General features: G+C 40.7%; 1 protein-coding gene and 1 long non-coding RNA gene across 2 annotated transcripts; one reads left to right on the forward strand and one right to left on the reverse strand.

The window, feature by feature from the left end:
• Positions 1–1,050: 1,050 nt before the first annotated feature.
• On the reverse strand, positions 1,051–2,468 carry LOC124274511. The gene is made up of 2 exons (XR_006897961.1): positions 1,864–2,468; positions 1,051–1,745 (listed from the first exon to the last, which is right to left on the reverse strand). It is a non-coding gene; the product is annotated as an uncharacterized LOC124274511 (long non-coding RNA).
• Positions 2,469–13,952: 11,484 nt separating this feature from the next.
• LOC124274475 (mucin-2-like) lies at positions 13,953–23,699 on the forward strand. The gene is made up of 3 exons (XM_046709835.1): positions 13,953–15,681; positions 22,047–22,139; positions 22,812–23,699. The coding sequence occupies exons 1-3, from the start codon at positions 14,074–14,076 to the stop codon at positions 23,697–23,699; spliced, it is 2,589 nt and encodes an 862-aa protein (XP_046565791.1). The 5' UTR covers positions 13,953–14,073.
• The last annotated feature ends 2,558 nt before the right edge of the window (positions 23,700–26,257 follow it).

Here is a 26,257-nt window from a genome sequence, read left to right on the forward strand (position 1 = left end):
GTGATACTGATGAAGTAGTGTGTGTGTAAAGTAAGTTAAAACCACACCACCGATGTATTGTAATTACAGTAAGATGTGCACACACATATTGTACGTTAGACTGAGATACAATAATTTATTATTGCAGCACACTAAACAGCGACCTATTTCGGGTTAACATAGCGAATGTTATTGCCTGTAAACGTTGCACCTTCATGCGAAAATCCATTCCATTTCATTTTTTAATGAACTTTTTACGATGAGTTCAAGAAATCACTATTCTTAGATACAGAACTTTGGAGGACAGAAACCTCTACACACTTAAATATACGGTGACTCAATATACAAAATACTAGTATATTCTTGTCAGTACACACAAATATAGAGACTACAAACTCAGTCACTTGGGTGAAACAAAACGCTCGCTAAATGGTGGTGTATTTGATAGGTGTGTTATACTTGTTTTGAACCTTATGTTTGCAGTGTTATTTTGTATTTTCGTAACTTTTATATTCTAGTTACGTTTTGGTCAAATCCTCTTTACAAGTATATAATATATTTTGCCCGACAAGTTATACTATAAACGTGTATTTACAAATGACACCAAGCTTTGAGAGCCTTAAAGTACTTTTATAACATCAAATATGCGTAGAAGCTTGTACAACGCATTCTCACCGACTTTTACAACGTCAGTAAATTCATACTTTCTCATATGATCCTATTTGTAGCGTTGCATTTCCGTTTTGGTTCCGACTCAATACCTTCATAAACAGAAATGTCACACAACAATAATCAAAATAACAATAAGCTTGTTTCCATACAGACCGGAACTGCTGTCCTTCCAAAAAAAGGGTCCTTCGGTACATAAGTATATGTTTGAAGATTACATTAAGTCCGACGCTAATTGAAGCGGTCACGGCTCGCATTGATTCGGGCCTTTCTCTGTTTCCGCCGCCAAGGCTGTACGTTACAAGAAACGCCGTACTAGCAGGGATTACATGGGAAACAATGGGAGCTCCACCGTTCCCAGGCAGACTTAAGCCCCGTCGTAGGAGATAAAAGAAAGTGGGAAATATTTCAGTGTTTTATTCTAAAAAATATCAGCTTACAAAATGTTAAGACTTTGCCTGTGAAACGTGAATGTGGTTCACGATCAAAGCAAATCTTGCATAGCTAACGACAAAACACTAGATGTTAACAACAGATAGTAATATAGAAAACACGATATAGTTAAGATGTATAGGTTAAAATTGAATAAGTCTCATCACATTGTTTGTGTCTCGTTGAAAACACTACTCCTTTGGCGCTCAGCACTTTACAAGTCGGCGTGAAGAGTGTCTAGTAGATCATTAAGAATACCTTCAGATGTGTAAACGTCATAAATTTAAGGTGTTAATATCACCTGTAAAAGTACCTTAAATATACAAACTCGCTCCACAAGTCCACTTTGTCTCCTCGGACGGATTTCTGTATCTATTGATACGATCAAATAGAACCAAGTTCACGTATATAAATGGATTCTTCCCAGGAAGTTGAGAATGCAACGGGAATGCACTCTGGTCCGTAGTGGGGTAATATTGCCATGTCGTTCGAGCTGTCTCTCCATGTCTCTCCGTGGTGCCATGTCTCTCCGTGGTGTAGAAATTTGTGCGTTTAAATCATCATCATTGTTATCGGTATCTTCAATGATTTCTGATAATCCATGTCAACCGTTAAGGCAATTCCACAGATTTTGTTGCAAGTCCATGGATCTTGCTGCATCTACTCTGGTGAAAAAGTAAATCAATATAACAGTCCCCATTGCATAATACTGTATCCTCTCCGCTTTCAACGGATATTCACAGCCATACCTTTCGTAATACTGTAAAAGACACATGCTCTCACCTGCAGTGACTTGGAACAAGGTTATTCCACAGGATCAAAATCCTCTCAGATCAATCTGTTTTCCAAGTTCCGTTATCTCATATATACATGACCCAGGAGCATCCGAGTCTTTCAGTCCAATTAAAACACACGACTTAGTCTGGTGCGCCACAAGCATCAAATGTTCCGACCTACCAATAATAGTTCCAGATTCATTGTGGTGGAAACACGTGAAAAGAGTGTTAAAGAACTTGATTTTCGTCATAGCGGGGTAAGGACTTCCAATTGTCACAGTGATTCCAAGAATCTCCGAAGGTTTTATGTCCCAGTTTCCCGTACATGCCAATGTCTGTCCTTCCAAACTGACAATACCCGCCATGTCCACTTTACCCCGTTTGGTCAGCGCCAACAGAACGTTCTTCCAATTCACTCGGCTTTTCATCTTTCACAAATTCTTTTCTTTGGTACAAACGAATTTGATATTCCACGTTTGTGTTTTGTTGGTGAATGACTCGACAACAGTGATCATGCCAGCGTCAGAAGCTGTTGCAGATAGGATGTGGCGAGGGAACTGCGGTGTTGTGTTTATATCGCGCGGCGCTGTGGCTGGTATCGCTCGACGCAACTTCCGGGTCGTGTTTTGCATAGCGCTGGATAACCAGGTAAATATCAACAGGTGCGTTTGGGCGATTGTTGTCAAATGTCGTTGATAAACAAATTCCCTGTTGGTGTTGTTGAGTTCATAATGTAAATATTTGCGCCAAATTTTTGGACTGATGTTTACTGGTGCTGGCTTCGCTCACCTTTAAATATGTCCATTTCAACGTGCATATGAACTACATAAACTGACCGATTTAATACGTCTTACATGGCCGTTCTCCGTATGATTCTCTTTATACTTGGACATTTAGTTTGAATTGGCAGAGGTGTTTAAAAGTAAAATGACGAATTCTTGAGTTTCGGATATTTTAGACCTTCCAGCTCTAATATAACCATGTCGTGCCAACTGACACCAAGAATCCTTGCACACAACAGTTGTACGCTAGTTGGGATTTGAACCCAGGTCATCAGCGGGATGGACGAACACTCTACGACGTTACCACCAACCCATTTGATAATCTATAAGTATGAACTGTATTAACAAAACAAAAAAAGAAAAAGAAAATGCAAAATTACGAATTGGGAATTGAACTCGAATCCCTGACACAAAGAACAAAAAATACTTATTGATTAACTATTAATCACCTCTTCTAACAATGTTTCAGTTGTGTCTTAGTGTAACAGCATATTGTGTGTGTAAAGAAACCGGTCGCACGTAGATGTGTTACTCTTTGGTGAAGGACAATGATGGGAACGGTTCTTGAATTTGACCCCACACCAGCGGATCCTGGCAACAAAGGGACAGAATTCTACCTACAAGCTTCCAGCGCCTATGGCTGCGGCTTCTTATACTCAATACTACTTTCGTGTGTCTGAAGTCCTGGGACAGTTGAAACGTATCGTATTTTCCGACCTTGAGCATAATGTTAAAAGCTATGTAAAAATGAACTCGAGTAAACGAATGCACCAGAAACTTATGATTTGGGGTTCGAATCCCGATTCGTCTCGATTATGTTTCCGGGTTAATTTGACAGCACTATCCCCACTAAACTGTAAACGTCACCGACGTGACTTCAGGTTTTCATTGGGATACTGCCAAAGTGGCGTCAACCCCTAACTCACTCACTCACTCGAGTCAAAAAGTTGTCACTTTGTTATTACGAATCAGAAAACAAAAATAAACTAACAGAACATCACATTATATAGCAGTGAAATATTCTCCCTGCTCATTCTTATCAGCTTGTTTACTTATACTCGTTCTACGTCCCCAGGCCAGGATAGTTCCTAGTGCCTCATGTTTGTTTTTGAGCAGAATGGGGATCGGATGGTCAGGTTCTTTGACAAAGTGAGTCTTACACCCGTCACGTCGTACCTTACTTTCACATACAGCTGAAGCTGCTCGATATAGCTGAAGTACTGTTTGGAGCCGCGAAAAACTCACTCACTCACTCACTCGTTCAAAGTTGCGTGAAAAAATACATCCTCGCGCATCACGTGGAGATCATACAATCAAGCAACGGGGTGTCCTGTCCAATCTTATTTTCCATTCCGTCCTGGTATGACTGGAATATGTCTGATACTGGTTTAAAAGAACAAAAAAGCAGACTTGGGCCTTGAACACAAGCAAGCAACAATTGTAAACAGAAGAACGGAGAGCATGGCTCAAACGCAGCCCATTGACGTAAACCAAACACTCCAGGTGTCTGAATAAGGCCGCTGTGGGCGGCACAGCTTGACCTAAGCCCAGGTAAACCACGCGGCTATAGTATTGACACAATGTCCCACTGTACGTATCTGCATATTTCCACAAGCCGCAACTACTGAGCGGGCGACGTAGAGGCAACTCAAAGGCACGTGGGCCGTCTCTGAACGCTGATTGGCCACAACCGCTCCCGGAATGCGTGACGTCACGAAACGTGTCGCTTTTGTAAGATTAAAACCTTCACGGAGATCAACTTGCTGAGAACGCGGACACCGTTGATAAGAAACACACCTGCTGTTCACACTGTGTAATTTTCCGGTGACAATTATCACGGTGAAAGTGCTGTTTGCTTTAATACTATCGACTATTTAGCTAATCGCATAGTGACGCGGTGAAACCATAAGATGTTTACCAGTTGGTTATCAGCAGTTATCTTTCAGACTTCCAGTTGTTTCTTGTGACGGCTGAAAAGATAAAGTCGTTCTTGATATTGTGAATACACTGCTGAGTACGTTACTGAATATTCTGGAATACAGGGAAAGGGATGTGAATATTTTGAAAGACAGTAAGGGAAAATGCTTGTGAATATTTTGAAAGATTGTTAGGGAAAATGCTTGCGAATACTTTGAACGATTGTAAGGGAAAATGCTTGTGAATATTTTGAAAGATTGTAAGGGAAAATGCTTGTGAATACTTTGAAAGATTGTAAGGGAAAATGCTTGTGAATATTTTGATAGATTGTAAGGGAAAATGCTTGCAAATACTTTGAAAGATTGTAAGGGAAAATGCTTGTGAATATTTTGAAAGATTGTAAGGGAAAATGCTTGCGATTTTGAAAGATTGTAAGGAAAATGCTTTGAAAGATGGGAATATGCTTGTGAATATTTTGAAAGATTGTAAGGGAAAATGCTTGTGAATATTTTGAAAGATTGTAAGGGAAAATGCTTGTGAATATTTTGAAAGATTGTAAGGGAAAATGCTTGTGAATATTTTGAAAGATTGTAAGGGAAAATGCTTGTGAATATTTTGAAAGATTGTAAGGGAAAATGCTTGTGAATACTTTGTGAAGTGAAAATGCTGTAAGGAAAATTTGTGAAAGTGAAAATGCTTGTGAATGTTTGTGAAAGATTGTAAGGGAAAATGCTTGTGAATATTTTGAAAAGATTGACAGGTATAACGCTTCTGGATATTTCTGAAAGCTTGAATGGGAAAACGCTTCTGAATATTTTCGGAAAGACACTTGCGGTTAAACCGTGTTCACGACAGTGTCGTTCCTCGCCGTAATAAGAAGTAAACAATACTTTGATGATGATGATGATGATGACAATCATCGTTAGTAAGGGTAGTCTGTCTATCTGTGTGTGCCGTCAACAAATGGGGCGGTGGGATAGCCTTGTGGATAAAGCGCTCGCTCGTCACGCCGAAGTGAGTGAGTGAGTTTAGTTATACACCGCACTCCGCAATATTCCAGCTATATAGCGGCGGTCTGTAAATAATCGAATCTGATAAAAGACAATCCAGTGATCAACATCATTAGCATCGGTCTACGAATTTGGAATAAGATGACATGTGTCATCCAAGTCATCCACCCGATCCCGTTAGACGCCTCTTACGACAAGCATGAGTTGCTGAAGATCAATTATAACCCGGATCTTCACGGGTCGTCACGCCGAAAAAAGCGGCTTAAAACCATACTCATTCACTTACTCCCGTCCCGCCTATGCGTGACAATCCCCTGAAACCGGACACCGTTTCAACGCTGGTGTTCATCCGGGCTTCCAAGTAAAGCGAGTGTGCAAATATTTTCCCCGAATAGTAGTACCTCCTCAGTTGACCCCTGACGTCATAAGATCTGTCAATAGTTTCACAATATTGGTGTGCATATGTGGGACACTAGGTTGACCCGGTGCGGGGCAGCGTGTGGGGGTGGTGGGGAGGTACTGTAGCTCACTCTAACCTTGAACTATTTACATACACAGGCAGCTGATGTCCAGTAGGAACAAGGGTACCGGTCCTTCCATGACACGTGGACGACATGTTGATTGTAAATCTGTTGCATGACGGGATAACATTCCTCTAGGCGATGACGTTTTGTATAACTGTTGATGTTAAACATGGAGAGGGTTTGTATATCGGATGATGTTTTGGTAGAAACATTATTTGTTACATAGATTCTTGAAGCCAACTTTTGGAAAAAAAGAAACATTATTAAAATTTGTTTCCGAAAAGTCTAGACATATCATAAGTCCTCAGGTCTGAAATTAAAATCGTTGACAGGGCTTGCTGGTTGTTCTGAAAAAGGTAGATATGGTGTTAGAGTTGATATTTAACTAAATACGGTAGGTGTTAAATGGTCTTTGAGGATGATTAGTAGAGCTGTTAGCTGTCAGATATGGTCTTTGAAAGTGATTTGGAATATGTACTGCTGTCACGACCGATGAGTAAACTGTGAAACATGGTCGTTTTGGAGGGTGATTTGGTACATCAGTTGAAGTTACGCACTTCTTGGTGAATGATTTGGTATATAAGTTGATGTTTCAAATCTTTTGTTTTGAGGAATAAAACTGAGAGAGAAGAGAGTGGATCGAGCCGTTGTACATTGCAGATACGCTAGATACATAATTCTCTCTTGTCAGTACCTCATTTACAGATGGGCGGTGGGGTAGCCTAGTGGTTAAAGCGTTCGCTCGTTACGCCGAAGACCCGGGTTCGAATCCCCACATGGGTACATTGTTTGAAGCTCATTTCTGGTGTCCCCCGCCGTGATATTGCTGGAATATTGCTAACAGCGGCGTAAAACCAAACTCACTCACTCACTCACTCACTCTCATTTACAGATATAACGATTCAGTGTCACTGATGTGACGTCTAGGCTTCGAGACTACATCTGGGGTAGCGAATGATTCCTCTTGGCGAGACATGTGGCCAGTTACAGGTCAGTGTTGGGTTCCTCTACCACCTGTTTGTCAAGTAGCAAATGTGTAGGACAGGTTAATGCGACTAGGTCATGCGTGGCTTACTGGTGATGATATCAGTCACGAATGTCATCCATTCATCCATTCATCCTTCCATCCATCCATCCATACGCACACACCCAACCATCCATCCGCATGTACGTACATGTATGGATGGATGTGTATGTATACTTATGTATGTACGTATGTACGTATACGTATGGTTGGATGGATGGATGGATGGATGGATGGATGGATGGATATTGCAGAGTGTGGCGTTAAAGAACAAACAAACCAACCAACATAATACTTAGCGTTTGAGTGAGTGAGTAATTTGTGTTTTGCGCCGCACTCAGTAATATTCCAGCTGTATGGCGGCGGTCTGTAAATAATCGAGTGTGGACCAGACAATCCAGTAATCAACAGCATCAGCATCGATCTGCGCAAGTGGGAACCGACATGATTGTGTCAACGAAGTCAACTTAGCGTTTGAGTCATTCTTATACGTTTGTTGACAATTTCAGTTAAGTATTGATAATAAAACAAGCCCACATTAGTAGGAACCATTTCATTTTTTTATATTTTTTTTAATTTTGGTATTTTTTTTATTTTTGAATAAAGGAAAGTATAAATTGCGGGGTTATACCGGGAGAAGAACTCTTTCATGCACCTACTGTGTACCTGTGTATCCTAGGCAACAGGCAGAGACAGGGGGATGGAGGTGTGAATGAAGCAATGTTGGCGATTGGATCCAGGGTATATAACATCAAATGGGATAAAATGCCCCTGATTATCGAGGATGGCGACCCCATGTTTGGGAAGCAAAGACTGTAAAGCCAGTGTATTATAAAAAGGCCCAACTATTTAAACTTCATACAACTTGACAAGTAAATGTAGCTTGTTTCAACAGTTCGCGATGCACATCCACGTGGTCGGTGACAGCAAAAATAAACATTGCGTCAACAATTGCGACTCAGCGTGGAGAAACGTTAAGTATTGTATGGAAGCTGAACTGGGACACATTTCATTTTGCATCGTCATGTTTGATATCGTTACGGTACGACCACACGACGTCGTAAAGCGAGAGATGACATAAGTTTTCTCGTTCAGATTCTCAATCTGTGTAAAGTAATCTTTGTCCTGTCAGAATGTCGTGACACTAGAGATGACACAGCTAGGCTGTCGTAGATTTGTACTGGTTTCAAACTATGTTGACATGAAGCTCCGCAAACGCCTGATCGGGAGCGTTGAATGATAAACATTTGACGTCATACTTTATCTCACTCACTGACTCACAGCCATTATGTTTAATAGTTTATTCGAGCCTTCTTGTGTGTGCATATGATTTATTTGAAAACATTATCACATGATAGTCCCTGAAGATATTTTCTCGTAAAACAGGTGTAATACAACGACAAGCAAGAGTGAGATGTGATCAATATGGAAAGGCAAAATTTAACAATTAATGAAATGATCCATTTTCCGGTAATGGGTACCATTGCCTTTGTCTCATGAGGAACATGATCTCGTCAGCGCGTTATAGTGACCGGGTCGCGTAGGTCACGACAGTCCTGGGGCGGTAGCCTAGTGGTAAAAGCTCTCTTTTACGCAGCTTTAAGCAATATTCCAACAATATCACTGCGGGGGACACCAGAAATAGGATTCACACACTGTACCCGCGGCCATGTGAGGAATCGAAGCCGGGTCTGCGGGGTGTCGAGCGAACGCTATAACCACTAGCCTACCCGACCGCCCCCAACCCAAACTGCCTGTGAGATGATGGAGGAGTAACATTTGTGAACAGAGGACACTCTCGAACAAGGAAACAATATACGTAACGTGTTTGACGCGATTTAAATGGTTGTCAACGCGTGGTTATACGTCAACTGGGGAATTAGCTCATGTTAAGATAAATGTGCGTTGATGAAGACGAAGGCATAGTTGAGTTCAAACGTCTTTAGTACATGACAAACAAACACACAAGACATGAGCGAGGTGAGCGGAGTACCTGTTCAACCCCAGGGCGTTTCCTACGAGCGGCATTATCCTGCTCGTGGTCGTCCCTACAGACAGTCGGAATACCGAACTCGTACTCTGTTTTCCTTCACTGTCTAGATGTGAGCATACTAAGTATATATACAGTTTTTGACAACAATTGACAGGCGACGACTCATCAATGGACAGACAGAAAAACAATATATAGCACTTCCTTGACCAGTTGATGTGATGGCAGACACGGCCAAGGGGGATTACCAATGAAGGTTATAAATGTCTTATACAATAATTAACGGGCTGACAAGTCAATTTACAATGCGGTAGTGATAAGGATGTACAGTAGTGATTAAGAATACAGGTTAGCGTCATATATATATTACAATAAAGTCTCACATGTCTTGACTACATAGTTTTGGATTTTTTAAATATTTGGACGATGGCTGTCCTGAATAAGTCCCTATAACATGGTCATGGCCCCGTGAAGATCCGGGTTAGAGTGAGTCTTCAGTAACCAATGCTCTTCGTAAGAGGCAACTAACGGGATCGGGTGGTCAGGTTCGCTGACTTGTTTGCACAGGTCATCGGTTCCCAGTTGCGTAGATCGATGCTCATGCTGTTGATCACTGGAATGACTTGGTCGAGACTCAATTATTTACAGACCTCCGCCATATAGCTGGAATATATAGCGTAAAACTAAACCCACTCACTCACTTTTAATGGTTATGCTTTTTTGTATCTATCAAATCTATTCAAATAAACAATGGTTTGTTTGTCTTTTCGTTCTTTAAGCCTCACACGGTAATTATCAAGCTATTATGACGGTGTTGTATATGTTATACTGCTTGGGTCAGACAATCTCGTTATGACGTCACAAACAACGATCATCACAATTAGGATACATGTATCAATTATAACCTGGATGTTAACGAGCAGCCACATTCGGTAGCCTCTGATTGAATCTGTTGTTGTCGATAACCAGATAACGGAATGATTAAAGAACGCTTTTAGAGTGATTAATAATTTCTTAAAGACAATAAGCTTATTCTGCTTGGTTTTGACTGAAGAAACCGCCTCCGTGGTGCAGTGGTTAGAGCGTCCGCCCGGAGAGCGGAAGGTCACGGGTTCGATCCCCGGCCGCATCATACCAAAAGACGTTAAGATATGGTACTTGTTGGTTCCTGCTTGGCGCTCGGCATAAATGTGTACAACAAAAACTGGTCGGCTCGGAGTCAGTATAATGTGTCTGAGTGGGGTAATCATGCTTCACTGCGGTATGGTATCTCAGTGGGCTAGCACTATAAAACCAGCTTGCGTCTGGGCTAGTACAAGCAGCCGCAGATACACATACACACGCATGCACGTCGTCATACGAGCGATATATTCTCAAGCACGACGTAAAACCCAATTTCACCTCATCTCACCTGACTGACGAAAAATCTTGGCATATGTTGGTTATGTACACCACCAGGAGAATAGTCTACATATTTATTCATCTAGGAAGCTAGAGAAACAAGCAGGTGATTAATGTTAACTGGTTAATGAGTTAAAGCCGACAGTCCGGAAGAGAGGACCAATCAGCTGACTTCCCCCTGTACAAACTGTGTGGTAAATAAGAATCACATATATCATGCGACGAGAACTGTCGCGACTTGGTTGAGGGTGCCATCTCCCTCAGAAAGTAATTGAGCTTGTTGATGCCCGGGATACCTTCAACAGTTACCTTACACGTAGACGTCCTATTGCTAATGGTTAGTTTGATCAACGGTGTCCTGACTGTGACGTCAAACTTAATCGTTATGTAGCTAGGTACATTCATCAAGGACACAACGCAGGTTTCATACTCACAAAGCATTACCGTGTCTCTTTGTTATTCAAACGATACCGGAGATGACTTTCACTTTCTGTTTATTGGCCCTACCTTGGTCGTAAAAAATATATATCAACATCTGTAGGAACCCGAGTGTGCACAAAATAATTCAATTGTTTCACTGTTTAACTAGGAACAGTTAGGTAATTAGCAATAGTTTGCGAAATAATAATGTCTCATTTTTAAGAAACGCCCAATGCAGAAAAAACAAATGATGCATGAGTGAGTGAGTTTAGTTTTACGCCGCTTTTAGCAATATTCTATCAACATCAAGGCGGGGATACCAGAAATGAGCTTCAAACATTGTATCTATGTTGAGAATCGAACCCGGGTCTTGAGCGCGACGAGCGAACGCTTTAACCACTAGACTACCCCACCGCCCCAAATAATGCATGAGTTGATTCAACTGGTTAAATGCATGTACACATATAGTTTGTTCTTGCAAAACAACCGATGTGTATATATTACCATTTTGTGTATCATACATATATAAGTTGTACATAATAATGATGTAATCATGTTCCTCTAATGCCGCAGAACGCGCAGGAGTGTAAATAAAGTTCACTTCGATTCAGTTCAGTTCAGTCCAGTTCAGTCCATCTCTCAGTATGATGCTTCTTGGATAGGATAAGACAGGAAACGTTCGTCGCAGAATGTGGATGTGGAACGACCGAGGTTCGACTCGAGATACATAGTCGGTTCAAACCGCACTAATCTACGAATGGTGGGGGTATCTTTTTTAACTGTCTGAGCCTGACCCGCTTCATCTAAATGGATCTATTGACCAGCTACTCGTCCCTCTGCTGATTCTCTTCCCGTGATCTGTTTCACATGATTAAATTGTTCTGTCTCCACTAAGTAATTTTATGGCAACAGTAGTACTGAATTAATCAATACATGGCAACATGAATACTCAACTCTTAAAACAAATGTATCATATTTTAGTCTCTGTTTGACCGGGTCTAACAGTCGTTCTCTTGTAATATGTATGCTGTAAAAATATTCGTTCTCACTGGGGAGTTTTGTGGTAAATTGACTGAATTATTCATCAAACCCTCGTGCATTTCTGCAAGTGAACTGTATTTTCACTGCAATGGATCAACATGACAATTGATGGCTAATGTTGAGCCTCATGCATAATCTATTGTTCATACTAGCTACCATCACTTGATTTTGATGATGACAAATGTTGAATTTACCCGTGAGAAAAATGAGAAAAAGTCAGGATACAACATGTGTATCTGTGTCTGTGTGTGTGTGTGTGTGTGTGTGTGGTGATTTTTATGGAGAAACATGTACAATGGGAATGTGCGCGCGCACGCACACACACACACACACACACACACACACACACACACACACACACACACACACACACACACACACACTTTATGTACAAAGCAAGTGACCCGCCCCAGCGCTTGTCATGTACAAAATCAATTATACTCTCTCTCCCATTAAAGGGTTCTATCGGAGATCCGATCTTTCATGTTTAAATTGACGAGTCATTGCAATGAATACAACGTATTCGCTTCGTCATGATCTTAGCCGGTTGAAAGGACATTGTAACGGTAGAAGATCCGTAAATTTCAGTGGCAAGCGGATCATATTTCACCATATCCTACACATTCAACCTCACGACACGGATATTTTTCAAGGTTATTTGTCAAACTGCGGTTTAGAAAAAAGACGTTTTGAATAAAGAACATTTTCACTCAACTTGTGTCATAAGTTTTTATACATAGAAATCATATCAACACTTTGTCTCTTCAATTGACGTCATCAATGGTCCATGACATTAAATGACTATTCAATGACGTCATATGGAAAATATTAACCAACTTACTATTTCCACTTTTGACTGAGTATGAGGCATTTGTCTAAAGTTTCTTAGAACGAGGTTTTATTGGAGGGAACCTGTCTTTCATCCCCAATCAAGCTTATATCCGCGGTGAAATAACTGAAAAACTCTTAAATCCGGCTTTAAATGAAACTATATTTCACAAGGAAATCATAATCTAAATGGGGGGTATCTGTATGTTCTTGTCAAATATGTTTATATGTTTAAGGGCCTGTGAGCAGCCTAGCAGGAACTCGGGGCTATATCAATAGATTATAATGATTATCCCATCGAATGACCAGAAAAACTTAATATGGTCTTGAGTGACATAGACATAGACGTCAGAACACAAGATGTGATAATTAGAGAATTATGAACGAGCTATGAATAACTGCGGATTAATCCTTCCTGAATGAATGAAATGACCCTGAGAGTGAGAATATTTGTTTGCTGGCGATTTGATGCCCCACTCTGTCAGTGTCTTCCAGTTCGAATCCCATATAGGACTCAGCTCCAACAAAGTACTAGAATTTGTACTTTAATGAAAAGTGTCATTCCAATATTTGTTAAAAGCAAACCAAATGTTTAATTTATTTCATGACTTGCTAGTTTTTCCTTGATAAACACTGAAAATAGTTTCGTTAGAATGCGTTGTTTCGTCTGAGGGATATATCAATTTGATAATTTCACCACTAAAGACATACTAATATAAACTTTCGTTACCTTTTGAAGATTTATCTAACTGGAGTAAGAAGCAGATATTTCGCAAAATGATTTGTTGTTTGTTTTACACTGCATTCTGCAATACTGCAACAACCAGAAAAATATAATTTCTGTGGACAAAGACTGAGCCCATGTGAAAGGTGAAACTAGTTGACTCGTGCGTTTATAGCTTTTAAGTAATAATTCAAAAACCAATCAATTCTCCGACTTCATCAAAAAATAAATTTAATTGATTGCCACAATATCCAGCCTGAGAAATAATGTTAAAAGCGTCACCCGATTAGTCTCTGTCGAGTTTTGTCACAATTCATACAGAGCGGGAGATATTCATGTCGAATAATAATTATTGATGAAGAACCGTCTTTGTAATAGCTGAGTATTTAATACTCGACCAGAGTGTTGCTTAGTCATTACACATTACTGGTAATACGGTGTTGTGGTGTTTAAGGCTGTGAGCAGGAACTTTACATGGATTTGGGTCTTTAGAAAGAGATTCGTTTAGTCTATGGAACAACAACGATAGGAACACTGCGGTTTCACTTCTCTCTCCATGGCATCTAACAAGCTGACTGTAGTGTTGATATGTATTGTCATCATTGCTGTGACATTTTACATGGTCATCAATGGATCGGAGGCCAGATCCACCATGTCAGGAAGAAATAATGAAACTAAACCCAACGTGTCAGACGCAGACCATGCAGCAAGATCCGCCATGGCAGTCACCGAACCTGTAGCTAGATCGTCCATGACAGTCATAGGCCCTGTCACCAAAACTACCATAGCGGTCACAGATCCTGTAACCAGATCTACAGCGTCAGCAGAAGACACTGTAGCTAGATCCACCCTGGCAATCAAAAACCCAGAAACCAGATCTACAGTGTCACCCGAAGACCCTGTAGCTAGATCCACCCTGGCAATCAAAAACCCAGAAACCAAATCTACAGTGTCAGCCGAAGACCCTGTCGCTAGATCCACCCTGGCAATCAAAAACCCAGAAACCAGATCTACAGCGTCAGCCGAAGACCCTGTCGCTAGATCCACCCTGGCAATCAAAAACCCAGAAACCAGATCTACACTGGCAATCACAGAACCGGTAACCACATCCACTAATGCAGTCACAGACCATGTTACCAGATCCACCGTGTCTCCCACAGATGCTCCAGACAGAACATCCACCTTGTCTCCCACAGATGCTCCAGACAGAACAGCCACCGTATCTCTCACAGATGCTCCAGACAGAACATCCAACGTGTCTCTGACAGATGCTTCAGACAGAACATCCACCGTATCTCTGACAGATGCTCTAGACAAAACATCCACCGTGTCTTTCACAGATGCTTCAGACAGAACATCCACCGTATCTCTGACAGATGCTCCAGACAGAACATCCACCGTATCTCTGACAGATGCTCCAGACAGAACATCCACCGTGTCTCTCACAGATGCTTCAGACAGAACATCCACCGTATCTCTGACAGATGCTCCAGACAGAACATCCACTGTGTCTCTCACAGATACTGCAGACAGAACATCCACCGTATCTCTCACAGATACTGCAGACAGAACATCTACCGTGTCTCTCACAGATGCTTCAGACAGAACATCCACCGTGTCTCCCACAGATGCTGCAGACAGAACATCCACCGTGTCTCCCACAGATGCTTCAGACAGAACATCCACCGTAACTCTCACAGATGCTTCAGACAGAACATCCACTGTATCTCTGACAGATGCTCCAGACAGAACATCCACCGTGTCTCTCACAGATGCTTCAGACAGAACATCCACCGTATCTCTGACAGATGCTCCAGACAGAACATCCCCAGTGTCTGTCACAGATACTCCAGACAGAACATCCCCAGTGTCTGTCACAGATACAGATGCACCAGACAGAATATTCCCCGTGTCTCTCACAGATGCTCTAGAGAGAACATCCCATGTGTCTGTCACACATGCTCCAAACAGAACATCCAAAGCGTCAGCCATTGGTCTGCCATCACAAACTGTGAGTGAAGGTAATCCTTCAGCCTCCTCAGTAAAACATGCCGTGCTATTCACTACAGATTATGTAAGAACAACGCTTGTCCCTGAAACAACCTCCAGAGAATGGTGGGTCAACACACTTCGAAGAACTACTTACCCCATTGAGGCCTTCGGGGTAAGTTAAAATTCATCTTAACTTGTAATACAGTGCAGATACATATTCCTTAATCTACCTTCTGTAGAACAACACCTGAACTGCAAGGTTAAATGTCTGTGACCACTTTAAATTCGATGTGAAATTAAAGAGGAAAGGCCTAGATAAGGTTGGTTTGGGTGAGAATTCGAAATGACTATCTGCAAACTTACGAAAAGCGGTAAACACATCTAACATCATAACCGCTGCTTTCTTACACGTTTTGCCCGTTCAGGCCAAGTGACATGATCATGTACAGGGACGAGGCTGAGTGAATTCCTAGCGACAATTCTAGGTGCACGTGGTAGCAACATGTCATAAAATCAGTCGGCCAAACATTCCCTTACTGCAAATAAACAAAATCCTTCTCGACAGTCACAACCCCAGGGTATATTGTTTTCGACATCATGCCATGCAAGTATTCATACTGGTTTAAGAACGACACACGTTCTCCCACGAGCACATACACAGTAATATTGGCTTTGCCGATGGATTGCCCCAAAAGGTGATCACTGACAAAACAAGGTTTTAAAGCATATGAGGAAAAGTGTCTTATTTCCTGAATGTTACAACAACACACTCTACTAACCTTGTGACGTAATTGATTTGTGTGTACATTCTAGGAACACTATTTTGGTACCGTTTGAGATAACAGTTTTCCTTCACGAACAAATTAGAATGGCATTACGTGATAAAGATGTTATCAACTGTTTTTTATGGTAAATGTGCAGTATTATTACTGAGCAAATCTGAAAACATTCGGGAATTTTTGGACTAGGTTTTTAATAATCCCCCTGGATGCCACAGGGACATAAATGTCCTTCCCCTTCAACCCTGAATTTGAAGTCGAATAAAAATCAAAATATCCCACGCACACAAATACACTTCACATTTTCGAATTCTGCGGGGAAATTTCCTGTTTCTTGATACCATCCAGTATTATTTTAGACAAAGCTCAAGTGATGAAAATGACCTTTTAAAATAGGCTTCATCGAAAATGGCGACATTTTTGACACAGTATGAAATCGCGATTCACAGCGTTATTTGCTGTATGTTTTGAAATGTGAAAATCGGATAATTACTGGGAGTATTGAATTTAAAAAATAACCTATTCATCATCACTGATATCAGTTTTACATGAAATCGCTAATTATAATTCTGAAACGTTGCCGATGAATCTAGAACCGGTTGGGATGTTTTCGAAAATGCACTTACACGAACACCGTAGAGCGCTTTCCGCCATATTGGATAGTGTTTACAAAATCACGTTTCGCGAAGGCCGGTATTGAGGCGCCTATTACATCACGTATATTTCATATTCAGCTTCGAAAAATGCATCACTGAATTCCCCATACATTTTAGAATCAATTTGAAACTGGTCTGTGTCACCAATAATAACTGTCTAGATAAAATGAGACGAAACATATTGGGTGTGAAAACGAACGCTGTGCTTGAAAGACTGCGTTTGTGTGAAATGTAAACAAAGACAAATTCCGATTTTACACTACGTAGCATTTTCTGAATTTTTTCAACATTCATCCGTCTATTCATTGCTTGCAATGGCTCGATACCTTTAGAATATACATGGAAAGAGTATCGTAGCAAGAAATAGGAAATTATAAATAGATACAATGCAATGATTTGATAATTCATAAGAAATTGTCAAAGTTTCCGTGCAGCGTGACGCCATGACTGACGCCAAATCACGCAGAACGACAAAGGTAATTATTGTCCTTTTCTCTTACGTATAGTGAAAACGATAAAAACATATAACAATACACAGATAGTCAGAATCATTCTGATTACTTACATCTCATATTTATGTACAAACGATCCCTGAATCAGTGGAAGGGTCCTCGCAAAATCCTATGTACCCTTCTCAGCAAAGCCGCCATTTTGTAAGAAATCGGTCAGCGGTAGTGATGTCATACGTCAACATTGTTCTACAAATTAGGCAATTTCTTTGAGGTGAAGGTCGGTCGAACAAGAGTAAACACAATCGCCATATCCTTCCGATTACACTGTCAGTATTATGATGCATATTTTGCGGATAGTTCGGATGCTTTTTCATGAAACTGACTTCAGTATCTACATTTAGCCTTGTTCAATATCATATCATATGTGCATATGGGGTTTACGGTGTTTTATTCTTTGAAAGTTTTTGATTGTTTGAATCATATTTACATAAGAAATTGACATATTTATTGCAATACACCTTTTTTTAACCTTTACACAAGTGTTAGAAGATCAAACGTAGCCATAACTGCATCTACTGTAGTTCCTATGATGTACAATATTCAATTTATTTGGACTAATATTGCAATTTCATATGAACAGGTTAATGAACGGTGATATAATTCAACCTTATATGCAAAACTGATAATATTAATGACAATGATTTATATATGGTATGAAATGTATATGCACACATATTTAAAGGAATTGTCTTGTTCATTTGCATAATTTTGTGTCGTTTTATAGACAAAAGAATTATGCATATAGATCGGCAAGGTGCGCGTTTGTTGGAAACGTTTTATGATTCTCTATCATTGTTTTCGATAATATATTCAATTCATATTCGATTAAATAATATTGTGATGACAGGATATCAAACTCTATCTACTTATAGGAAAATTGTTGAAAAATATATATACCATCTCATGTGTTAATTCGGACAAATCTTATATCCATATTCTAATATATAGTTCCATATATAAAAAAGCTATCCTTATGCATCTTTCATTGCATACGTATGAAGAGAAATAGCTTCATAATCATAAACAAACAAAATTCTTATCCCAAACAAAATATTCGGGTGTTGGGAAATATTATTTTTATTTACGTTAAATTGATGCCAAACAGGTGCGCGTGTTTTTCACAATAAGATACGCTGTCAAACTGTCTAATTGTTGATATATTCAGGACACTATTTAAATGGAAAAATCAGTCATTTTATGTTTTGTCTAAAGAGTGTTAAATTCTGACATAGAAGTCTAGACCTTTGATACAATTAATGGAAATTAAGTGAGATATATACTAATCAGCATACCAATGTCGTCTTTTTCTGACGTCGCAAAATGCATAAAAAAGCGATGACGTCAACTAAAATGTTGTATTATTTTCAGCAACTTCGTTACATTTGAAGATATGGCTAGTACTTTGGTAATAACGATGCAAAATTAGTCAAATTATAATTATATCTACACAAACAGGAGAATATGGGAATCTAAGAACTAACTTATATATCGGATAGGGCCATTCAAATCGCTATTACGTGCTTTCACATGTAATACGTTGTCATCTTTTCTTATAAATTGTGAAACTACCAAAGCGCATCCGTTCACATTGGGGAACTTTGAATTGGAATAGTGTGGTTCACCATGAATATAAAATAACGAAAATATAGCGTCCGTATCCACAACAAATTCTCTCCAAGTGATCTGAGTTACATTGACCTAGTGTTACGCATAACGGAGTTATGCCCCCTTATCATTATACGTGTATGACCTCTCTGTCGTCGTTTGACGTCATAGAAGAAAATACATTTTTGACATTTATTGCGAGTCATTTTTAATGTTGAGCGTATAACGTTATGCACAAGCACATAAACCCAATTCATATACACTTATGTCGTTCAGATATCAGGCTGTATTTTCTTCGCTCACACTTTCCGTAAAGATGCCCCATTAAAAAATTCGTAGCACAGTGCTTTTATCGGTGCGCGATAAAAAGCGGAGAAATTTACTGCTTTTTAACGCATAACAAAAATTTGGACAACAATTAGCAAGGTCTATTTCTCAAACCGCCAAGGTAGTTGCACTTATATTTATACCAACGGATAGGAAATTTAATATTCTACATTTCTGTGTAATTTTATAGCCTTACGTAGATCCAGAACCACGCGAGAGCAATTCTCGCACAACGTTCACTTTTCAAAGCGTATGAAAATGTGCGCCTGAAAAAAAACTCGGCAGCCAGGGGGTTAAGACAATAATGTTAGAAGTATGCTGTACACAGAACATCTTGTCAGCAAATGAAAACCAAAAAAAGAAGTCTCGCCGATAACGTTCATGATGTCAAGGTACCCCCCATAACGTTCATGATGTCAAGGTACCCCCCATAACGTTCATGATGTCAAGGTACCCTCCATAACGTTCATGTCAAGGTACCCTCCATAACGTTCATGTCAAGGTACCCTCCATAACGTTCATGATGTCAAGGTACCCTCCATAACGTTCATGATGTCAAGGTACCCTCCATAACGTTCATGATGTCAAGGTACCCCCATAACGTTCATGATGTCAAGGTACCCTCCATAACGTTCATGATGTCAAGGTACCCCCATAACGTTCATGATGTCAAGGTACCCCCATAACGTTCATGATGTCAAGGTACCCTCCATAACGTTCATGATGTCAAGGTACCCTCCATAACGTTCATGATGTCAAGGTACCCTCCATAACGTTTATGATGTCAAGGTACCCTCCATAACGTTCATGATGTCAAGGTACCCCCATAACGTTCATGATGTCAAGGTACCCTCCATAACGTTCATGATGTCAAGGTACCCTCCATAACGTTCATGATGTCAAGGTACCCTCCATAACGTTCATGATGTCAAGGTACCCTCCATAACGTTCATGATGTCAAGGTACCCTCCATAACGTTCATGATGTCAAGGTACCCTCCATAACGTTCACAGCGTAGAGAACAATTCGATTGAGGTCTTCAGTAAGGATTGTGACCTCCACTAGCGTCTCTTACAGCCACACAACGTCTCTTCATGGATCTTAGAACGTTAGTTAACACAACCCGAGGAAGACGTCGCCATTGCTCAACAAGGTGACGTTGAAGATCTTGCAACGTGTGTGGTGGATTGACTTCCTGACGAACACGTCGACCCAGCTCGTTCCAGATGTGTTCGATAGGAATGAGGTCGGGGCTTCGCGACGGCCAATCAAGAAACTTCTGTGTAAGAATTACCGTATGCGTTGAAGCGTTGACTTGTTGGAACGTCAGTCCAAGGCGATGTATCTGCATAATTGGAGCACGGCAGGTTGCAAAATCTAAGACCTGTACTGGGCAGCATTTAAGTTACCTCAATCGACACCAAGGGAGAACGTCCGCGTGCGCAAAACGAACCCTTACCGCTATCGCCACCAAATCTGTCCACTTCACGAACGCAGTCTTGAGCGTGACGTTTACCTAGCCCGCGGTACACTCGGACCCTGCCGAAATTCGTCGCTGAAGACAATGGAATTCCACTGTCTATGGTTGAACCTTATGAGTATTGTGAACCACACCAGTCTGTGGCGGCGATGAGGAGGCGTTAAAATTGGTCCAATATGGGGTTTCGGGAGCGAAGTCAAGCCGCACGCAAGCGATACCTGACAATTTGTGCAGCTATCCTTCCACAAAATATACCCCTACTTGTGGAAGTTGCAGTAACAAATCTGTGCCGAAGATGACGTATATCGTATTGTTTGATCTCCCTGGAGTGACGTCACATGTGACGTTCCCGGTCTCGGGCGGTCGGCAAGAGTTCCGGTTTCATGCACTCACATCCTGAGATTAAAGATTGTTTGTCGTGAGCAATTAAAGGCTCTTGCAACAGCGACCACAGACTGACCAGCATCCAGCCTCCCCATAGCAGGTTGACGTTCTTGATTTGAAAGGCGTGGCATTTCCAAACAAAGATTAAAATACCAAGTTTTGTTTTTTTCAGCGTGTTCAGTTTAAGCAAACATGCACCGAATGACCTAATTTGCCTTTCACACATGCATTTCGTTTTCTTCATCTTTAAAGGCTTCAAAGTCAAGGTTTGCACGTGAAGTTACAATTTCACGAAATTAAAGCATTCACACTGTTTACTACTGTTTCATATACTAGTAAATTTATTTGAATAATCAGAAAAAGAAAAACGTCGAAATTTATCAGTGTCAAGTTTTTAATTTTGCTGAGTATGCATAATCACAGTTTAAAGATGCATTCCTTATACAGGCTACTCACTATAGAGACCTAATGTTTCATGAACTAAAGATAATAATGAAGGTGTATTAATGCCATCGACATACTGGTTTACTGTCCACATGGAAAAAGATATCACACCACGCCATGTTTTTCATAACGTTACCACTTTATGTGTTTGTGTGTGTGCGCGCGCGCGCGCGTGCGTGCGTGCGTGCGTGTGTGTGCGTGCGTGCGTGTGTGTGCGTGCGTGCATGTATGTATGTAATCCCGTACTGTTCACAACTGATTCTGTGAGGACAACGTTTGTCTCTAAAATAACCTCGACAGATGTTGGTTCAACAAAACAAGCACTTCAAACATCTATTTCACTCCCCCAGACTTCGATAGGTGGAAATTCTTTGGACGAGTTCCTCAATAGAGACGGCTCCCAAAGAGATCCCTGTTCTAGTGGCCAAGTCTACTACTTCGAGGTAAGATTTTAGCTTCACAATCATTGCAAATTTACATTCCTTCAACTGACTGCTGTGATATTGAAAAGCTACATGTACTGCATGATATAATGCTAAGGTAGAGTTACCTATATATAGGTATATACCTACAATGTACCCTAGTACTTCTTCGAACAGCTCACGCTATGTAAAATTAGTCGACATTTACACTCCCGTAATAATCTCTGTGAGGAACAGTGGCGGTGGGGTGGCTAAGGCGTTCGCTCATCACGTCGAAGGCCCGAGTTCGATTCCCCACATGGACACAAGGTGTGAACCCAATTTCTAGTGTCTCCGGTCGTTATATTGCAGAAATATTGCTTAAAGCGGCTTAAAACTAAACTCATTCACTCACTCTATGAGGAACAGACCAGATGATATTCTAAAGGCTGGGGTTAGGGTTGGGGTTTTGTATTGATTCTCTTAATAAACACTGAGTTCGAAAAATAAAGAGAAGACATTCTAGTGGCAGGACATTTCATTTTGATAATAAGTTAGTCTGAAATCTTGTTTCACTGTGTAAATCGTATGTACTGATACTTTAGCATGTTTCTGTAAAGTCACATTTATCACTATGTCTATCTATCTACGTTTAGATCTGTGGTGTTCTGCAGATGAATGTGCATTATATAATGAGAACAATCCCTGTTTCAGAATTGTTACATGACCTCGCAATACAAAACACCATCACAGCGTCCTACGACGTGGGAATACACATCAGCACCTTCGACTTCAAGAACAAACACCAAACCACATTCTACAACCAAACCACTCGTGAAACCACCGTATACGACAAGAAAACACATGCAATCACTTACGACAAGCACCCATGTAAAACCTTCTACAACAATTCTCGTAAATTCCCCTTCCACTACAAGAGATTCTATATCGCCGCCTTCTTCACCTACCAGAAAAAACTATGTCATACCAATTAATGAACCTACCCCTAACCCTAACCCTAACCCTAACCCTTACCCCACTCCTTCCCCGATTACACACAACTACAATTCACGGCACCACAACACCACGGGGACGAGACGGACACCAAGAACTGTAGACGAAGAGTCATCACACGAGCAGTCAGCAGTCACAGCATCAACCAACACATCTCCTGGACACGTCCTTAAAACAGCTGATACACAATCAACAACTTCAAGGTTGCAGTGTAATCATATCATCTTAAACAACTCAACATTCAACATATACCCCAATGGATCTGTAGTTCTGAAAGGTGGTAGGGTCATAAATGAAAGTGATTTCGTCCTCACACCGAAAGGACAACTGAAAATATGCGTGACAGCTCTTGGTTCACAAGGTTCAAACACAAAGTTTAAAATTGATCTTAACCGCACAACTGTGGTGTTGACGAACACCTGTCTGGTGTCTAGCCAAGTGTTCCTGCTTCTGACTTTCATCTTGCACTGTTTCTTCTCTAGTCTGAGGAATCTTCCTGGCGTGATTCTCATGTTCTTGTCGGCATCTTTGTTCTTGCCACCTTCTTCTTTGGGAGTGCCCAGGCGTACAATCGTTCAACTTGTATAGCGATCGGAGTAGCCATCCACTTCTTCTGGCTTGCATCCTTCTGTTGGCTCAACATCTCTTCTTTCCACACCTTCAGAGTCTTTAAGGACGTATTTGCATCTCGGAGTTTTGAATCCAACAAAAAGACAATCATCCTCAAATACTGCATCTTTGGCTATGGCACTCCTGCTGTTGTTATTGCTGCAACGATAACAGCAAACTACTTCGTCTCTGGGTCTGAATCCTTTGGTTATGCAGATACCTCAAACTTCTGCTTCGTCTCAAATGGAACCAACAGTATCGTTGGGTTGTTGGTTCCAGCAGGAGTTACCATACTGGTCAGTTTTACTCTCTTCATCTTGACCGTCGTTAACCTGTGTAGGGCCTCAGCCAACAGACGAAAGGTTGGCAATGGTGACAAATGGAACATTTTAATGTACATCAAACTATCTAGCATCACTGGTTTCTCCTGGGTCTTCGGTTTTCTACAAATGGTTGACAGAAGCAGTCAGGTTTTCTCGTACCTGTTTATTTGTCTGACTGGGGCTCAGGGCGTGTTCATCTTTTTGGCTTTCATGGCAAACAAACGCACTTTCCTTCTCGTTAAACATGCTTGTCGAAAACAAATCAAGAATGGCAGATGTTCCAGAAAATCCTCTGACATTGACACAAAACGTCATGTTACATCTGATGTGGAGGACGCAAATAAGGTATAGAGAGTAACTGTCACGATTATGTGTCCTCTAAACCCGAACAAGAATACACTATATTCTTCAAAAAAAAGAATCTATACATGTTGTTTTTGAGTTTACTTTCTGAATGCATATAACTGATTCAAACATGACACCATTGCTCAATTAAGTTATCACTTTACAAATTTCAAAAACATAGTTATCTATAAAGCGTTTGGTAAAACGACAGAGGACCGTTAAAGCCACTTGGTCAGAGTAAAATGTCAGTATCGTTGTGTTGAGGAATGTTTGCTACTCTCGCTGAGGCGCTGTGTGCAGTTTTTGTAGTGTCTGAGGTGGTGGATTACGCTGGCCCAAGCGTCATGAGTATCCCACAGATGTTCAATGGGGGGACAAATCGGGTGATCGAGAAGGCCAAGGTAAGACCTGAACATTGTTTTGCTGGAGGAAGTCCTGTCAAACACGTGCAACGTGAGGTCAAGCATTTTCATGCTCCAAAGATCAGCCGTTGACGTTGATGAAGGGAACGACGTGACGTTGAACTGGTCTTCTGGCAAAAGGTCTGGCTTCAAATAACCAGTTGTGCACTGTCTGGTCCGAGATTCGGCGCAGTCCAGGGATTTGGACTGTCGTGGATGATGCGGCCGTGGTGTTTCAATGAAGTTATCTCAATGGGATGTAGCGATCCTGGGCGGCGGTGGTAACTCTGGGTCGACCTGACCTGGGTCTGTCATTAACACCCCCAGTATTGTTGTATCGGGTCCATAGGTTTGAGATGGTCTGTCTGGACACGCTGAAGTGCCTTGCCACCTCTTGCTGCAGTGACCGTCCTTGTAAACGGCCAATGGCGTTCTGTCGTTGAGCTTCTGTAACTCTTTTCATTCTCTTGTCGTCTATAGTGGCTTAAAGCAATGCATGTGGAGTACCACTGATGTGGCTTTTTAAAGCCTACAGTCATAGGCTTCAGCTCAAGGTGATACACAATTTCATGATGCACGTGAATTTCATGTAGGGTGCGTTTTAGCGATTCACTACAGACGTGAGTGTAACGTTACATGTTTGTTTAAGGTTTATCTTTTTTCAAAAGATTTGTCGTCGGCAACCATTCCGCCACATGTTGGGATTCAGCATGGATTGGATTCTGTCAAATATTTTCTTAAAATTCAAATTTTCTTATGGATATTTTCTTTTTTTAAGAGTATATATTCATTAGATTTACATAGAAACAATACCCATTTCCTCGAATGGGGTGAAATGCATAAGACACTATCAAAGTGGAAGCCGACCATTGATAAAATAGTGAAAATGTTATTTTAATGATAGGTAAACGAATTATTGCTAGCTGAAAATGTTATGGCTTCGGAGAATGAAGTGTTCTGCTTGTACCTATGGGACACGGGTTAAAAGATGTCATTGTTTGTTTCACACCTGTTTCACATCACATTGTAGCTGTGGAATTTACTTGATTAATTAGTTCTGGTCACCATGTCATCTTATGTATCCATTGGAAACTGTGGATGTTGTTTACATATTGGCAAGTGCTTTCACATATTAGTTAGGTGTATTTGTTGTGACTGTTTTGTGGAAGATCAATTTGCGCGAACAGATCTGCTGTAGATACCTGTAGCTTTGTTTTGGTCTTTCATTGTATCAATGTTGTAAATGTAGTGGTAACAGTCAATCATAAAGTGAAACATTTCAAACCAAAATCAACACTTGCTGTAAAGTACATTGAAAGGGAATCATGTTTGTTTGTGTATTGTATAAGGGTTGAATATGTCACAGGGTTTTCTGATGTGAATAAAATAATGAAAGTTCAAATGCCTCCTAAGAAACTGCGATGTCTTCAAGCTGATATTTATTTTGTAAGATACCTTCAATTCTAAT

Source organism: Haliotis rubra, unplaced genomic scaffold (assembly GCF_003918875.1).
Source record: "Haliotis rubra isolate DU_JTF1 unplaced genomic scaffold, ASM391887v1 Scf191, whole genome shotgun sequence".
Classification (NCBI taxonomy): domain Eukaryota; kingdom Metazoa; phylum Mollusca; class Gastropoda; order Lepetellida; family Haliotidae; genus Haliotis; species Haliotis rubra.

What these genes read in the sequence shown, in the direction of transcription:
- LOC124274475 (XM_046709835.1), top strand. Translation starts at nt 14,074, where the DNA reads ATGGCATCTAACAAGCTGACTGTAGTGTTGATATGTATTGTCATCATT. An exon ending in ACCCCATTGAGGCCTTCGGG is followed by an intron (nt 15,682 to 22,046) that starts GTAAGTTAAAAT and finishes TCACTCCCCCAG; the next exon opens with ACTTCGATAGGTGGAAATTC. An exon ending in GCCAAGTCTACTACTTCGAG is followed by an intron (nt 22,140 to 22,811) that starts GTAAGATTTTAG and finishes TCCCTGTTTCAG; the next exon opens with AATTGTTACATGACCTCGCA.